Below are 18,579 nucleotides of genomic sequence, written 5' to 3' on the forward strand. Positions count from 1 at the left end.
AAGGGCCCCCTCACCCGACAACTGAAAGGGGCGGGTGCCCCCCTTCCATGGAAGCCGGAATATCACGTCCTCCTGCCCACGGCACCCAGGGCCCCTGCAGTGGGAACGAATCCCTCCCCCGGTTCTTCCGACGAGCCTGGGGTGAGGCGGGTTATTAATCCCCCCCCCGCATGTGCTTTTGGCTGCCCTGAGGAGGAGACCCCCCCCCCTGGCGTCTGATCCGGCGGCACCTCCAGCTTTTTGGGGCGCCCTCTGCTCCCCGCTAGGAGGAAAGCGCCTTGCTGGCCCTCGCGCGCCAAGAAGCCTCGCCAGACGCGCAGAAGGAAGGACAGCTGGGTCACTCTGAGCATTTTCCCCTTTTTCTTCCTTTTCTTTTTTCAGGTTTTTATTTATAACATTACTGTGTTTCATTTCGTTTTCATAACTTAAGAAAAAAGCGTAAACTACATTTGAAATAAATTAATGCAACACAATAGAACAACAACCAAAAATAAAAAAGGTCGTGCATTTGAAAGAGGAAAGGAACATGGCTTAGGCAAGGCAACCAAGTCGAGAGAAGGCCAGAACTTGAAATAAAATGGGGGAATCTATAGGGAGGGAGGGATCCACCTGAAGAATGCCTCATTCGCTCAGCCTTCCGCCGCAACCAAAAAGAAAAAAAGAAGGGGAGGGAGGGAGGGAGAAAAGAAGCAGCAGCAGCAGCAGCAAAAATTAAACCGGTCCTTTTCGTCTTGTTTTCTCTCCCGAAAGAAACGGGGCGGGGGAACATCTCCCTTCCCCGCCCCAAAGTCCGCAGTTCTGGAATGTAAGACTTGGCGCCGCTGCTCCTTTGGTCCTGTCTCAGTCAAAATCCCGCAGCCGAGATCCAGCGCTCTATGTACAAAGTTCGGGCAGTCTAATAAATAGGTAAATCGTCTTTTCCTGGCTTGCGAGACTCCCGCTCCGGAACCCGACCGCGCCAAGGCACAGTCTGCGCCTCGCGGGAAAGTTCGCCTTCAGTTTGGCAGCGGAGGGACGGAGAGGAAGAGAGCCAGAGGGAGGGCTCTCCCCGGAGCCCGGACTGGAGTTGCAGGGGAGGCGCGCGTCTGTTGGCTTGCGTGTTTGTTTTCCTCCAAACTTGAGCGGGGAGGGGGCCGAGGAAGAAGGTGGCCTCCCCCCCCCCTCTCTCCGTCTCTCTCTTTCCCCTCCACCCTCGCTCAGGGCCTGGCCTGCTCCAGCTGCTGGTGTTGACTCCTGATGGCGAACCTGCTGACGTGGACGGGGATGGGCACGACGATCTTGGGGTTCCGCGAGGGCTCCCCGGTCTTGGAGTTGGCGTTGCCGGCTTTCACCCGTTTCCACTTGGCGCGCCGGTTCTGGAACCAGATCTTGACCTGGACCTCGCTGAGCTTCAGGGCGTGCGCGATCTGCGAACGCTCCGTCAGCGACAGGTACTTCTTGCAGTGGAACTCCTTCTCCAGCTCCAGCAGCTGCTCGCTGGTGAAGGCCGTCCGCCGCCGCCGGTTCTTGCCCGTCGACGTGGTGCTGTTGGCGCTGGCCGAGCTGGGGCCGCCCTCCTCCAGCCCGTGGCCCGAGTCGTCCTCCTTGTGCGCCGCGGGGCCGGGCAGGTTGTCGTCGGAGCTGTAGTCGAGGTCGCTGTCCATGGAGAAGCTCTCTTCCTTGCCCTTGGCCTCCTCCTCCGCCGCCGCCTTGGCGTCCTCCTTCCCCGACGCGCCTCGGACGGTTCCTGCGGGGAAGCCAGAAAGAGCACCGCGCGTTACTCCTTGCGCCTCTCCCTTTCCCCGCCCGCCGCCCCTGCCCGCGCAGGACGGCAGAGGGGAGCGGGGGCAGCGAGAGAAAGCCCCGGCCTGCCTCCGGAAGAAACTTTCCTTCCGTTGGGTCCCCGAATCTGCCGCGGCGTCAGCCCCGGGGAGGCGCAGGCCGCTGCCCCCCATCCGCCCAGCGGACTCTGCTCCACCGAGAAGTGGTCGCGGGGTTCGCCACCGAGAAGTGGCCGCGGGGTTCGCCCGAGATAAGCCGTGTCGTGGTGGACGCCGCCGGGCAACCATCGCCCGACGGCAGTCTCTGCAAATGGCCCCTTGGCGAAGAAGGGAGTCGAGGCCTGCCAGGCCGAGACGCCGCTCTTTCCCAGCCCAAGAAGGGCGGCTTCGTTTTGAAGCGGGCGGCGCCGCCGGAAATAACTTGAAGCAGCTCCAAGCCGGCGGTCCCTCCCTCCCTCCCTCTTCGCAAGGCCCTTCGACGGCTGGGCAAGGTTGTCCCCGGAGAGGGGCGCTTCCTCCCCGCCCTTCTCCTCTCTCCCTCCAACTCTTGGGAAAACAGTCACTCAGGCCAGTGAAGTGCTTGCTTTACTGGGCCTCAATGTTTGGCTTTTCCTTCGGCAAGGCTGCGGCATTACCCCGCTCCGACCCCTTCCCGGTCGCTTCCAAAGTGATTTAAAAGGAGCAGCCGGAGCAGCAGCAAAAACGCCACCAGGAGCTTGAGCAGCAGCAGAGAAGCAGCCCGAGAAGGGAGCATTTCGGGGCCTGCACCAGCCCTTCCTGAGCTGGAGAAACGGGACGGAAAGGCTGAAACACTTAAACCAATCCGTACAAATGGGGCCACTTCAATTTCCAGTGTGTGACTCGGCGACTGAATTCCCCGACTCTCCTTGGAAGAAGACCCGGCCATCCTCTGCGCCCGGGCTGCCCCCCACCCAGACGGCCTAACTCTGCCCAAGGTGTCCTTTCAACTTCAGGAAGCTTCCAAAAAGCCACGCTCCGAAACGGAACCTCGGCAACAGGGTGTTGTTTAATTGATCCGATTCCCGCCCCTGAAAGGATAAATGTGGATTAAATTTGGCCGGGGGAAGGCGAGATCACCAGCTAACCTTTGGAGGACAACCACCTGGTGTGGCCGCTGCAACAAACCCAAGCCCAACGTCCCTGCGTGGGGAGTGGGGGTCGCGCCACGGAATCCCCTTCCCTTCCCCTCCCCGCGCCGCCGCGGCCCGTTTGACTCACCCAGGGACGCCTGCACCGCTTCGGAGGCCGAGAAGGCCAGCAGCGAGCCCTCCTTGGCCAGGAACGCCTTGCCGTCTTCGGCCTCGGCCTGCAGGCCGTCCGCCTTGTCGAAGGTGCCCTGGAGCGCCGGCGGGGCGAACTTCCTGGCCGCCTCCTGGTGCTGCGCCGAGGCGGAGAAGGTGCCCGGCAGCGTGGCCATGAGCGTGGACGTGAGCGCCATGCCCTGCGCCAGGCTGGAGCAGAAGCTGGCGGGCAGGCTGGGCATCTGCGCGTGGTGGTGCCCGTGCGAGGGCGGCAGCGCCGGCTGGGGCAGCGCGGCCGGGGGCGGCGGCGGGGGCGGCGGCAGCACCACGGGCCGGTAGGGCATGAACATGGGGTAGCCCGTGTAGACGAAGTGGCCCGGGCTGGGCTGCGGCGGACTGCCGATGAGCGAGTCTATGCTGAAGGCAGTGCTGCTTCCCAGAGGGCGCGGCATCATCATGAGCGACGGCGGAAAGGCTGCACTCATAGAGGCGCTGCGGGGCCGGCGGGCGCGTCAGGCGGGAAGCTGGACGGGGCGGCGGGGCGCCGGCGAGGGCGGGCGAGCAGAGCCGCGGCGGCGGCGGCGGCGCAGGAGGCTGGGCGCGGGCTGTGCCTGGCCGGGGCCGGGTGGCATCGGGGCGCGGGGCCCTGCTCCAATCCGGCGCGCTGCTCGGGATCCGGTGGCCGGGCGGCGCTCCCTCGCTGGACTCGGCTTGGTGCGGGCGCGGCTACCGGGCTACCGGACTGGCTCCCCCGCCTGGGTTCCTGGGCGAGCCCCGTGCCCCGATCTCCGTCTGGCGCGCTCCGTCGCTCCCTCCCGGGCGCCGGCAGAACCTTTGAATCGCGCTCTTCTTTCTCATTCACATTTTGCCAGCCTTGGACCCTTCCCGGCCCCACGTGGACGCCTGCGCCTCTCGCCATTGGCCGCGGAGATGCAAGGAGGAAAGCGCGCGCGGCGTGTGTGTGTGTGTGTGTGTGTGTGTGTGTGTGTGTGTGTGTGTGGCGCAGTGTGGGGAGAAGCAGCGAGAGACGGGCTGGTGGCCCCGCCCCTCCGCGCGCCCCCTCCCTCCTCCCGTCCACCAGAAGGGAGCCGCCAGGAGCGCGACGGTCCCGGAATCGGGGCGCGGAGGCTACCTCGGTGGGAACGCGCGGTCCGGGGGCTTGGGCTGTGGCACCAGGACAAGGGGCCTCCGCGCGCGTCTGCAGGGCTGCCAACCTTCCGGGTCACTTGGCCAGGACGGAGCTCTGCAGCAACTGAGGCTCGGTGGGGTTTGAGGGTTTGGGTGCTCTTTTGGGGTTCCTTTTCCGTTTAGCCCCTTGAGTCCTGGCGGGGATGACCCCTCGAAGTTAGCTGCTGGTCGATGTCCTCAAAAACCCTCTTCACGTTTGGAAACCACGCAGTGATACACACCTTGTGGGAACAGGCTGGTCGGCTGCTTTCGCCTCTCCAGCTTAGGATCCCCAACTGATCTTCCTTGGCCCTCCTGCCCCCTTTCAACAGCAGCACCTTTGGGGGGGTAGGTAAAAGAGGTGAAGGATCCGCGCGTGTAAAATGAGTCGTGTGAATGACCTTTAGGGAGCGAAGAAGCCGGGCGGCGCGTCAAGGAGCTAAGCAACCGCGAGCGGCCCCCACGACGGAGGGAGAGAGACCTTGAAGCAGAGACGAGCCATCGAAGCCGATCTCGTGCTTTTGCAGTGGAGATTTAACGACGGCAAATGGGCAGAAATCTCTTTTGGAGGCGCTAACAAGATAACGATCAGAGAGAAATGGGGCCCGTTAGGCGGGTAATAGGAATTTCTTTACATGCGTAGTTAATTGGAAAATAAAGACCGATCGATATTTATGAATGTATCGATCCAACCCTTTGTAGATCCAGCCCTTTCTTTATCCCCCTCTCCCTTTCCCCTTCAGTCTCTTGACTCCACAACATCGCTGGGGAGTAAATGCCTTCTCCCAGCTCAGGCCCTTGGCAAACTCAGTTGGCCCGCGAGACCAAGCTGGGCGAAGGCTCGCAAGTGGCCCTCCGGAGGCGCCTCGGACCCCAGCAGCCCCACCCCAAATACGCCTCTTTTCTCCAGCCGGTCACCTTGGGGCCTAACCGGGCGCGGAAGGAGGACAAGAAAGAGGGCTAGCTGGGGGAGGGCGCAGGGAGGGGGGCCACCCGCTTCCCCTTGGGGCAGGCATCCCTAAACTCGTCCCTCCAGCTGTTTTGGGACTACAATTCCCATCATCCCTGACCACTGGTCCTGTTAGCTAGGGATGATGGGAGTTGTAGTCCCAAAACAGCTGGAGGGCCGAGTTTGTGGATGCCTGCCTTGGAGCACGAGTGGGACCCCTCCCAAGCCCCCGCTTTCGCAGTGGGATGAAAACCTCTTTCCACCCGGAGGTTCAGCGCGCCGGGGAAACGAGAAATGCATCTGGCGAGAGGCGCCTCGAGATAGGCGGGGGTTCTGCCCCCCTCCCTGCCTCGGACGGGGCGTCCTCGCTCCTTTTCTGCGCGGGCGGCGGGACTGCCAGACAGACATCTAGAGCCTCCCGCGCCCCGGTGGGGAGAGTCGGGGCTTCTGTCATCCGATGTTTAACTGCTTAGAAAACGAGCGGAGCTGCGAGCTGCTTGTAAAACAGGGTCCCAGACGCGGTTAGCCGCGATTAACCAAAATCGATCCCAGGCTCCTTAAGAACTCTCTGCAGTGCGTTTAACGTCGGACGACTGCAGCTCATAAAAGCGCCCTGCAGCCTCCCAAGCAGCCGCGACCGGAGGCGGGTGGCCCGGGCAGGACGGTCCGTCTGGCAGCAGCAGCAGCGCGGGCGAGTCGGCGGCTCTTTCCTGGCTCTTGAGACGACGGGCTCGCCGGCTTTGCGCTCGCAATGTGGAGCCTGCCACAAGCAGCAGCCGCAACAGCAGCCGCCTTTTGGCTCCCGGAGGGCAAACTTTCCCCCCGGCCCTGGACCCCGCGGGCCCCTCCTCGGCCCCCGGCAGGTGCAGCGGGCAATCTCCGCTCCTGCGACGGGGCGGCCGGGCGCGGCTCCGCGGGGCGGGGATGGGGGAGTAGATGGTCCCCCCGCCCAGTCGAGACTGAATGGTGCCCTTCCCTGAGGGGAAGAGGGAGGGGGGGGGGCTCCTCTGGTATTATTAATTAGCCGTAATTTGCTAGCTCTTTCGAATGGACGGCTCCTTCCATCACCCAGGCAGCTTTTGGCTGCTGTCTCAGTGGTCCCGGCAAACTTTCCTTTGAGGAAAACCTGGGCGAGAAAAGCCGCCTTCCCCCATCCAAGTTTGTCTGAAAGTGACCAGGGTGGGTGTCACAAAGGGGTTGTTGTGGGGTTTTTTTTGTTTTTATTTTTTAAAAAAAACCTCCCCCCACCATCAGATACACCAATTTGCAAGGAGCAAAAGGCACTGAACCTTCTTCTTTTCTTTTTTTTCCTAAAAAGGCAACTATTTTATTCACGCTTTTATAAATGGAGGATGGAGGGGGGTGCAGAAAGAAAGAAAATTCCGAAATGCCCCCAATAGACTCCATGTGGGCCTTAAAGTGAAGGCAGCCCCTCCTTTGAAAGCGGCTCCTGCAATTATGTTCGCGAGTTATTCACTCGCCGGGCGGAATTAAAAGGGACGGAGCCTGCTCCCTTTTCACGGGCGGGCCTCTCATGTTTGGCTTTTCAAAGCCCTTCCAACACGATGTCTTTCTTGAGGACAAAAGGCAGGACAGGGCGGAGGAAAAAAAAGGCTCCAAACTTGTAAATTGAACGTCAAGGGAACTTTTAAACAATTTAGAGCCCATAAATAATGATAAAGGAACCTGGCAAAAAGGCGAACCCATTCAATTAATGGAGATTCTCAAGCAAAGATCAAGTGGTTTATTAAAGCGAATAATAAAAAATAAGAAAGGGGAACTGACTTGCATTCTTCTAGCTTGGAACACTTCGCCTTTTTTAAAAAATGTGGACAGCCAGTGGCTTTTCCTAAAGACCCGGGGGCGGAGGAAGAGGGGGGCGGAATGAGCAAGGAAAATAAACTTTTTCACCGATTCTTTTTCTTTTCCGAGCTGAATAGAAGTGCCTCTCTGTTGTTGGAATGGCTCTTTTCCCTTTCCTTTCTTGTTTGCAAGTTGGAATTGGCCACTTGGCAATTCAGGAAGATCTCTTTTAAGGTGCTTTACTTAAATGCTCTGAGTTCCATATCTGCTTTTTGAACATTTGACGTTATAAAATAAGAATTTTAAGACCTCCAGGTCACGCTTTTTTCAAAAGGAGGGAGAGAGAACACTGGCTCTTTAAGTGCGGGGATGTTTTAAAACTCGGTCTCCCCTCCCCCTTCGTCATTTATATTTGCTCATTTGGGATTCAGATTATGCGCAGGCTTTGCCTTTGACTCCTTGACAACAACCCCCCCCTCTTAAATTTGAGTCTGGGTTTTCTCTTGGCGTTTCACTAATGGCTGGGGTGGAGTTGTCGGATAACAGATTAGGGAGTGACCATTTCGAGTGGAGTAATGGATCACTCTGCCCGATTCGTCCCATGTTCCACCGGCTCTTTCCCTCTTTATTGCCTTAAACATGACTTCTAATTCTAATATTTTCAGAAATTAATTTATAAAGCGATCCAAATATTTTAAAAGGGGGGGGGGGGAATCTAGTATGTGTATATACGTTTTCGTTTGAAGACAGCCTGGCTCTTGCACCCACATTTACAGGACCGAGGATATAAAATTGCTGGTTTCCCTCCCCGACGTGTAACGAATCCATAGGAGGGGGGAGGAGCACTTTGCGCTTCAATCGAGAGCAACGTGCCCGGAAGAAAATCCCCCCGGGCTTCTCTCACGGTCGCCCCCACCGCCACGCCAAAAAACACCAACCCACGGCGGGTGCAACTTCTCGGAGCCGGCGAGCGAGTGGCGAGGCAGAAGGGATCGGGATCGAGAGAAAAGTCACTTCTTGGGGACGGCGCTGCGGAAAGAGGAAAACCGGGCGGGCGGGCGGAGGAAAAGGTGCCCTCGGGGCTCCCCGCCGAGTCGCCAGCTGCGCCCGCTTTCCGCGGCCCGCGCTTCTGATCAGGGACCGGGGCGCTGGCCTCCTCCGTGCCCGAGGAAGGCTAGAGGGCCGCCGGCGCCCGCAGAGCCGAGTCCCCGACGAGGGAACCACGCAACCCGGTCTCCACGAGCCCCGCGACTCGGAGCCGGGAGTCCCACGCGACCCTTGGCCCGCTCGGGGGCTCCGCGGCAGGAGACGGGCGCGCAGGCGAGGCGGCCTCCCTGCCCGGGTCCCCGGCCATTCCGAGGGGGCGGGCGGGCGGGACGGGGCTTCTGCCGCCCGGCCTTATTTTAGTCGCCTCCCGCAGCCGGGCAGGCAGCCCGAGGTCAGGCAGCTGTTCAGAAATGCTCGCGACGGAGCCTTTCGGGGTGGGGGGAACAGAAGAAGCCGGGGCTCCGTCGAAGGGCCGCGCCCAGCAAAGCCCGCCAGCCCCGAGGGGCGCCGACTGCCCGGCTCCCCGGGAAGAAGCGTCTGCGCCGGCGGCGGGTTCGCTCCGGCAGAAAAGAGCAGCGCCTCCTCTCCGAAGGCCGCCCGGGAAGCGCGCGGAGCCCCTCTCGTCCTCTCTCCCCGCCGCCGCCCGCGGAGGCCTCTGGCCGGAGGGGCGGGGCTTGCTGGGCGGCCGCGCGAAGGAGGGCAGGCCGAGGGAGGCCTGCAGAGCCCGGGCTCCTCCGGGGACAGGAGCTGCGGCTCCTGCCTCGCTGCTCTTGGGCTTCTGCTGGAGACGGGGCCGCCGACTAGATCCGGCGAGAAGGAGCCTTTGGCCCGCCAGATGCCGCCCAACTGGAGGGATGGAGAGTCCTGCAGGGGCTGCCGGGGGTTGGCCGAGGCGACCCTCGGGGTTCCTTCCACCTCCACCGCTCTGGGATGCTATGAACTACAACTCCCAGCCCCTCTCGCTTGCTGGGCCTGCGGGTGGGAGTTGTAGCTCAGCAACTGGCGGAGGGCCGAAGGTTCCTCTCGCCGGCGCTCCCGGGGCCTCCGAGCGGGTCGGGGAAGAGCCTGTGGCTCGCCTGGCACGGAGCCCCTCTCCTTGGCCCGCAGAGGAGCGCCCCGGGCCAGAAGGGCGGCAGGAGGCGAGGTGGGCAGGAGCTGCCGCCGCCCGGGCTCCGCTTGGGTGGGGTTCCCTCTGAGTTCGCGATAGACCCGGCCGAAATCCCGAGTGAGCAGGAAACCTCACCCCGTGGAAAGGCGCCTGCAAGCGGGCTGGCCCTGATCCACGCGATACACGTCGTCTCCTCCTCCCTCTGCCTGGTCTTTCCAGCGTAGAATGGAGAACAGCCAGTGAAATACTGTACTCTCCTAACTGAAGAGCAAACCTGCAGCTGCCCAAGCCCAACTCCCAGCAACGAGCGCTCATTTCTCCCTTAAGAAGGGAAAAGTGAAGAGGCCTGCTTCTGCCTAGGCTTTCAAGGATTCAAGGCTTTGCCTGTCCTTGTAAACGACAGAAGATCCTTCAGTAAATAGTAGCACTTGAAATTTTGTACATATTTAAAGGAGAGAAACCCCCAGATCCTGAACACGTTTACATGTTTACCCGCTGAAGAGTGCAAAGAGAATTACTTTTAGTATTTTATTTCGACAATTTATACACGGCTTAATTTCCAGTCGTTTCCAAGTAGCGCGCAGGAGACTCAATGCAATGAAACTAAAGGACGTGCGTTTAAGGTGGCAGCTCTTGTCGGTGAGGTTTCTACTTTGGGTCTGGAACTTCAGGCGCTGCGCGAAGGGAGCGTGTTGCTGAAAGAAGCTGCTTTTTTACCGCACATCTCCATGTGTCCTGATCCCCCTCCTTCAGTGCTCTGCAGTTTACTTACACAACATCTGCAGTGTTTGCTTGTTTGTTTGTTTTTAAATCTATTCAATCGGTACCCGCAGCTGTTCTTCTTAGGTATTTCCTCCAGGGGACTGCATGGCCACCACATATTTATCAACCTGTGGCAAATGTTTGGTGGCACCCGTTCTTTCTTCACCCCTTTTTGATTAACCGCCATAGCAAATTCTCAACTCCTCTCACCCATTTCTACCTGTGGGAGAATTTTGGATTAAGACCACTATGATGGATTAAAACTGCAGCCAAGCTAAAAATTAGCTATAGTGTCTTCTCTGATATTTAACTTCTTCAGCACATTTACCATACCATAAATATGGTACCATAAATATTAATTGTTGAAGCAGCGAGTTAGCAAATCGATGAAAGCTATCGGAGCTGCATGTGAACTGAACTGAAACAGAAATTGCAACAAACCCACTTGTTCTCTTAAGTGTTGTGGTTTCCAACCCTTAAGATAAAAACTGGCCACATATATCTGGGATGAAAATGCCACTAGGGTCAACATCCATGATCTATGACCCAAGAACATCTGCATAGCTTACTAGATCCTCTGGATGAGAGAGGTGTTCATATAGCTTTCCAGAGTCTCTAGATTAGAGGTTCATGTCCTCTCTGCTTCACTCCTATTTAGGCAAAGGAATGGACAGGTTTGCAAAATAAGTAAGTAAATGTAGCTCTCCCACTGTTTATGCCTCCTTTTTTCAGAATTGCCTAGGGCAGCATGTTTGCTGGGCTGTGAAATTTAGCAGAATTTAGCTGCTTTGGAAATCTGTGGTAGCCATCATTTGAGAGTTGTGGGATAAGTCCCTCAGATAGACAATTCGTGAGCATCAGACTGGGAAGAGAACTTTCCCTACCACTGGGAGTGATGAGGCCTTTTGGCTTATACAGCCTGGTCCAGGGTGGTATTGTTACGTTTTAGCTCGGTACCAGCTTGCAGTCCTGACTGTGCAACTCCAAAGAGCTTTTGTGTGGCTGTTTTGAAAGCCCCTTAGCTGTTTCTTCTGTGCTGTGATTCAAAGGAGATGCAGAAAGTTCGGTCCAGCCCAGGCTGCTATTCCCCCCAGAGGTTCTGCGCACTGACTGCAGAAATAACTGTTTAATAGAATTATTATGTGAAAATATATTATTAGAGAGACAGAACCCCTTGAGCAGATAACATGTTGAAATGATGATAAATCTGATACTTATCAAGAATCACAGCAGAAAAGGACCTCATCCAGCGAGCCCAAGTTATACCTGACTATTTATGCTGCCTCATAGCATGAGAAAGTTTGATGATAAAATGGCACATGAAATTCTAGGTTGGCAGCAAGTGCAAGATGAAGCACATCAGGAGACAATGAGTTCTACATGATGTTGAGTAAGAATTAACAAATCATTCCTTGCCAGGCCCTAGAAATAATAAGCTTCCTGCGCTGGCACTGAAGCAAAATGTAAAGGATAGATATATAGTTATAAATATATCCCACCCTTCAAGTACCGTATGTCCCAACACCATGCGCCAAACAAACACAAATCTGTACAAGAAAACATTTCACAATGTTCTATCTGGTATGTTCACATCACATTTTGAAAACTGTTCACAGTTCTGATCACTAATGAAATTAATGACAGAAAATACATGACAGAGATGGTTGTGGGATATTTTTAAAGAGCAATGCAAACTCCAGAAGGTGGCTGTGTTAGTTCTTTGCAGCAAAAACAAGAGACCTGGGTTACCTTAAAAGCAGAGAGAGAGATTAATTCTAGGGTCCATGGATTAGAATCCCTTTCAGCAGCTGCACAGTCTTATCTTGTATACAATATAATAACATTTATATACCGACTTCCCTGGGCATTACATTTGACCTCGACAGATCCCCTGTCCGCTTTCATGGACTGAATAAATAAATAAATAAATATCTGCCAGTTGTGGATAACACTTTGTGTATTGATGAAGTGGGCTTCATCAACCCATGAGTGCTTATGCCACAGCAAATCTGTTAGTCTTCAATGTGTTGACCACAAAACTCTTGCTGCAGGCAGCACAATGCAGATTATCAATCAATCAATCAATCAATCAATCAATCAATCAATCCCCTTCAACCCTGAAGACAGGAGACACTGAAGAAATAAGTATATAATTTAAGAATTTCCAGAGGGGTAACTGTGTTAGTATGTTACAGCAAATACAACAAAGAAGTCCTGTGGCACTTTAAAGACTAGCAAGTATGTTGTGGCATAAGCTTTTGTTGACGACAGCCTGCTTCAGTCCTGGGATGAGGAACCTGTGGCCCTACAGATGTTGTTGAGTCTAACTTCCATCAATTCTAGCCAGCATGACCAATGGTCAAGGATGATGGTCAATTGTCTGGGGGGTGCAGGTTATCTCTCTCTGGATTAGCAGAAAAGCCAAGAAGAAGAGGTGGCTTATTGCTTCATCTGTGACAAGAACTAGAGCACACTCACTGAAAGGATGACAAGGTAAGTTTGAAACGTAATTACTTCACCTTCTGCACTGCTATCCTGCTAAACTCACCTTTCCCACTAAGACTCTGGCATTATAAGAGACCTTTGCCATCAGAGGTAGCAGCAATAGGCCAAGAACATAACTTTAAAACAAAACAAAAAAAGCAAACAAGTTGGGAACTGAGTGTTCTTTCAATGCTGCCACAATTGCTCAAAGGAAATTTGGAAATGAGGGCTTCAGCTGCCTCTTCACTTACAACATGCTCTGTGGTTAAAGGAATGGTGTTCTTTGACTGAGAACTGCCCTATTTCATTTTGACTTTTATTTATTTAGGTCTCTAAGTGGTTTAAAATAATTATTAAAATTTATTGTACTGGTAAGGATGGTGTTTAAATTTTGATTATGGGAGTTTAAAAGTTAGACCTGAGTTTAAAAGGTGGGGTGAATTAGTGGGCTAGTTTGGACATTAACAGGTGGTCAGTGTGATCACAGTTTTTAAAAGGTGATCCAAGAAATTACAGCCAGTTAGGTTAACATCTGCTCTGGGTAAATTAATGGAAAGCATTCTCCTGCCCAAACCTCTCTCCTGAACTTTTCTCCGAGGCTGGAAATATGTCTGACTTGGGGGGAAAGCTTGGCCAAGGGGTTCTATGACTTTGAAAGGGTAGGTCTGCAACCTCTGGGTTCAGAAACAATATGCGCTTGGTGTGTTGGTAGGCAAAGTGTGGGTTATAAATCAAACCAAATAAATAAATAAGCCAGCCTCTGATTATTGCTTACTGGGGTACTGTTGGATATATAGGCCCCTGGTTGGCCCCTGGGGACCCTTGGTCTGACCCTGCAGGGCTTTTTTTTAAAAGCTCTTATGAGAGGTAATTGTCTCCCAAGTCCTGTGTTCTTCATATAATGTATTTTCTGCAATATTTGACTAAGATAATGGCATTACTGCCTGTCTGTTACAATGCCTTTTTCGTTTAATAAATGCTTCTCACTCTTAGGCAACAGCCTTATTCGCTTGAGCATGAAACATAAAACAGCTCTCTCCAGTTCAAGCACTACAGTATAAATTAATAAAAACCAGGACATTATATATTTAGACCTTCATATCTGTCTTATGTGACTATGTATGCCAGCATGCTGAGATTTTTTTTATATGAAAATTTCCCTACCAACAAGAGCAACTTAATGATTTTCTTAAGTCTTGATTACTGCCCTTCTGTCTGACTTTTCTCTTTTACTAATTGATTACTCAGAATAAAGGTTGTAGGTTCTTATTTTTTGGAAGAGAAAACAGAGGTTAGTGTGATTGAACCAACACAAATGCAATAAGGTCAAATGCAGATGGAGGAGAGTCTAAAGGTCTCAGCATTTCGGCCAAAAGAAATCAAGAAGGAATCAAGATTACTCACTGGATTTCATAGATTACGTTTGAAACTGTTTTGACATGAATTTAAATTTGATTGGCTTTATATTTTGATACATGCTTTGTTTTGTTATATTTACTTTCATTCTAATATTTTATGTTAGCCGAGCTTAGAAATATGCTAACATACTTGAATAATGCTCCTTTATACAAAAGGAAAAAGAGGTGCTTCTCTCCAGGTGTTCTCCATCTATTTTTTAATGTTAAGTTAGAACCAACTCTGCGGATTTCTGAACAACATTACCTAGTGATGAGTTAAAATTTTAGCAAATCTGAAACAAAGCTGGATTCAATACATGGATGCCTAGATGTTCCCTGTGGACAGGGCTTTTCCTCTAGCAAATGCATGAGCACTGCATTCACTGCCTTTAAAGCTGTGTGGGACATTAGATGTTTCAAATTATTCCTTAGGGAAATATTCGCTTGCAGTATGTAAATCTCTTGCTCTTTTGGAGTTCATAGATAGGTTTGCCTTGACCTCAGTGAAGCAGGTTGCAGGCCCTGTCTCAGCCCTATTCTTAGCCCCTATCAACTAGATAGTAACAACTGAGCAGACTGTGCACATAGATATATCTATGTGCACAACTGCACATGCATGTTTAATGCAACAGTCTGTCCAACTGCTCTCCCTGAAAAACAGCCGCTCTAGGTTCTCCATCTCACAATTGTGCTTCCAGCCCAGCCAGTCCATGCTATTTTTGATTTTGATCTATTTCTTGGGACGCCTGCTGGGAGGCAAACAGGATGATCCATTGGGGAGGTGGATTGGGGGGGGGGAGGGAGAGGAGCATGGCCAAAGGTTAGCGGGGGTGGTCATAAAGCCTCCCTTCAGAGGTGCTTAAGAAAACCAGAGGCCAGATGCGAGAGCACAGGCAGCAAGCCCAAAAAAGCAAGCTCATTCAGCAAAATCAAATGGTGGCGGTATAGTTCTCCTGGGAACGCCACTTTACAATGTGCACACATCACTGTGGACTGCATTACTGAAAGAGTCCCCTAATATTGAAAAAACTCTCATATAACATGGAAGATTAGTATTTCAAAGAGAAAACATTTTAGCCCTAGGTTATAACCTGGAGGAGACCTATGAGCTACTGGAGGAAAAGCTATTGAATCTTAGTCATATGACATTCTACTTTTACAAATACTGCAAGAATTTCAGGCCTTTCCTGGGAAATTCCAGAGAGGTAGCCATGCTAGCCAGTTGCATCAAGAGCAACAGATCCTTGAGGCACCTTAAAGACTGACAAGATTTATCATGGTAAACTAGTGCTGCTTTTATCAGTTAGGTAGGACAGTCCCAAACGCCAGAATGAATGAAAAGCCATCAGAGTGAATTCAGTGGTTGGGAATCTGTGGTTTTCCAGATACAGTATTCAACAGTATCTCCAACTCCCACCAGCCCCAGCCAGGATGACCAATGGCAGCGAGGGGAGCTGTAGTCCAGCAGCATCTGGATTATTTATATTTGTATACTGCCCTTTATCCATAGATTTCAGAGGAGCATTTTGGTGTGTTTTACACATACATTAGACAGAGTTGAAAATATGGCTGCAGTACTACATGGGCAAGGGAAGGCAACAGGAACTCTCTCTGTCTCTCTGTGTTGGCTGTTCCCTGTTCCACCTTATTTTTTTAAGGCTAAATGTATGCTCCAACAGAGAAGGAGATGGCAGAGTAAAAAGCCCCCAAATACTTTTTAACAAGCACAATTGTTTGCAAATTATACCTTAACTGGTAGGGTATTGTTGCTCTGCTGTGTGTGGAGAGTGTGGAAAAGGTCGATGCGGAGATGAGGCAATTTCAGAAAAGGGCTAGACGCTAGAGGGTTGCTGTTGGAGGTATGCAGTAGGCAACTACATGGCCTCCTAGTCATAAGAATAATTAAGGACAACGATCACAACCAATAAATCAATGTTCACAAAATGATGCAAGAATAGGGAAGAATATGTGTCATACATCATGAATCATGTCACCATTCATATCCAGGAGGGCTCCATGACTCTGGTTAGCCTGAAGAGTGATAAAAGTGCATTTAGTGTTTGGCTAACTCCAGTCCAGTCAACTAATTTCACAGCATTATGACTATTTTCAGAGCTATTAAAGTCAAGTTACTTAAAACTTTGTGGATGCTGGATAGCAATAAAACAGAAGCACGTCTTCCTGGGCACAAAATATAGCACCTTGACTTCTGAGAAGACAACAGAAAGGAATATGTGAGAAGAAAGTGGAAGAAATTAGAAGTAACTGTATGTGAAGGTACAATAAATTGACTGTATGGCATATACATGACTGTACAATGATGACTTCCCTGCCAGCCTAAACTGCCTGCCCCTCTCTCCAGCTCTGTCCCTTCCAAGAGTGCTCAAAGTGGGGGATTGCCATGGATGTGAAGCCCCGCACGATGTGTACCATAAGACACTGAGTTCCTTTTTGGCTTCTGTTAATGAGATTAGAGAAATAAAAATTGTGAAGCATCTACACAGCTCATATACCTTGTCCGGGCTGGCTGAATCTGCAGAAGCTGGCTTATTTTTGTTTCCATTTGATATTTCACAGCCATAAGAATGGAAATCCTTCCGTCACCATTCATGTCTCTCCTGCTAATTCCAGAAACTGAGATGGGTAGATAAACTAGCCCTAGGAGTTCCAGCTGCGGCTCCTAATTGATACCTGGGCCTTGGGCTGTTCTGTGAACATTTAAACACCAGCCCCCAGGCTTCTGTTCTCTTTGGCTGGAGCTCTATTTTGAAGCTAATTTTAGGAATATAAGTGAAAAGCATACTTGTTAATTAGCACTGGCTGACTTTATTGTTTGATCTGGTACTGAATTATTTTATTAATTTCAAATGAAATTGTGCTGAGTCAGATATTGTCATTCACTGCTATTTCTGTTTTTGCTATTATTCTCTTGTGGTTCTGCTACGCTGCTTTTATACTGTTTTCTGATGCTTTCAGGTAGTTTTGTTCTTAGTGTGTTTTCATATTTATATATATTTATATAATAAGAACTGCCTTGTGAGGGCTTGGCTCTAGTGGGTAGCTTTAAAATATTCTAAATAAAATAAACAGTACAGTATCTTTCTGAATGACTCTTTTATGTTTGAGATAGGAAATTTGTAGGTTGAAGATATGCACGTTTACAGCATAATTTTTATACATCTCATTGTGCAACCAGGAAAAGTATAATGAAATGTAATCCCTACTTAATTGTGTAAGAAATGGGATTATGAGTAGCCAAAGGGCAAAACAAAGGGCAATGAATTTTTAATGGTTCCCATCAAAAGGGCTGTTCTCTACAATAGATCTGTTATTGACATCAACATGTCGCCCACCAAGTAAGACTCCTGTTATTCTTGATTGTCAACATATTTTGCACTGGGCAAAATGGCATTTGCTGGATGCTTGTTGTCCCAGAGAGATGAACAGAGGCCGTGCCTTTCTTCATAAAAGGGCTTGGCAGTTAAACAGCTTTCACTGACAGTGGTAAAAGTGGATTTAGTGTTTTGCCAATACCAGTGGCAAAAACCACCAAGTAAATTGATTTCACAACACAATAATGACACTTCACATCACTTATTTTAAATGATTGATAGGTCACTTTCTGGGTGTTGAATAGCACTAATGTCCTCCTCATGAGCTTCTTTGAGCTCAAAAGCGCGCAAGGGAGAGGGTGGAGGAAAAAGAAGCTCATAACTCCCCATGAAGCCCCACCTCATACACAGAGGACTCTTGATTTTCAGAATGCATTCAGTGACTGTTCTCTCTAGCTGGAAGGGCTCAGGGCACAAGAAGCTGAAGTAAAACCATTGGTCATTTATCCTAGTATTGGCTGCTGGGGGCAGCACAAACTCAGGATGAAAGGGAAAAACGAGCTAAGAGGAAGGCACACTTGGCAAATCCTCACTGTGATCAACCCCCCCAAAAAAACCCCTATGTCCCCACTGTGGAAGGACATGTGGATCCAGAATTGGCCTCCACAGTCATTTATGGACACACCATTAAGACTGTGTTCATGGAAGACAATCCTACTCGGCCATGAGTTATCACCAAGGAACAAGAAGACGGGGGTCGGCTTTTCAAGTCTGCTTCAGCTCCTTTTAACTGGGGTTACCATGGATTGGATATGGGACCTTCTTCTACTCTACCTACCCACTGAGATATGGTCCTTCCCTACATGCTTTGGAGGTCTGGTACTATGTCCCTTGAGAATGCCATCTGCTTTGCTCATTTATGTGTGAGAAGAATGACTGGAGCCTTTTCTATTTTAGACAGTGGTTTTACATGCCAGCCATCTAGCAAGAACAGTATCTGCTTTGTGACTTACTGTGAGGATGTTTATTGAGCTCTTGATATGAAAATGGGACTATGCTGCCAGCTGCCCATTTTAATATGGTTGATGTTGCTAAGGAGGCATTTGTGACACTAGAGTATGGCAGTGATTTGAGGAAATACCTAGACAACACTATCCATTTGGAATGACTTGAGGGGGTTATTTAATGAGCTAGTTTTTGCTCTGCCTGATTTAAACAAGGTGTGCTGGCACAGATTTGCCCGATTCATAGCAGGATATAAAAGAGGTGCCCACTGTACGGATTCATTTGGGCAGAAACCTTATGGTCCTGTATGAGAGAAACAAAGACAAATGTGTGTGTTCTCATTGCAGAATGGTATAGCTCTTCCATGAGGAACATGCGTACAGGGTCTCCACCATTGAGACAATGGAAAGTGGATTGCTGAGGCATCGATACTCAATCTGAGCCCAATGCAGGGGCTGGCATCTCTTCCAGAGGCCAATCTTGTGACTTCGGAAGTGGGATTT

The 18,579-nt window shown here is 51.3% G+C and overlaps 1 protein-coding gene across 1 annotated transcript; it reads right to left on the reverse strand.

Moving 5' to 3' along the window:
- Positions 1–343: 343 nt before the first annotated feature.
- On the reverse strand, positions 344–3,987 carry GBX2 (gastrulation brain homeobox 2). The gene is made up of 2 exons (XM_028702883.2): positions 3,000–3,987; positions 344–1,726 (listed from the first exon to the last, which is right to left on the reverse strand). The coding sequence occupies exons 1-2, from the start codon at positions 3,505–3,507 to the stop codon at positions 1,197–1,199; spliced, it is 1,038 nt and encodes a 345-aa protein (XP_028558716.2). The 5' UTR covers positions 3,508–3,987; the 3' UTR covers positions 344–1,196.
- Between the last annotated feature and the right edge of the window lie 14,592 nt (positions 3,988–18,579).

The sequence above is a fragment of the Podarcis muralis genome, chromosome 1 (genome assembly GCF_964188315.1).
Source record: "Podarcis muralis chromosome 1, rPodMur119.hap1.1, whole genome shotgun sequence".
NCBI classification, from domain to species: Eukaryota; Metazoa; Chordata; class Lepidosauria; order Squamata; family Lacertidae; genus Podarcis; species Podarcis muralis.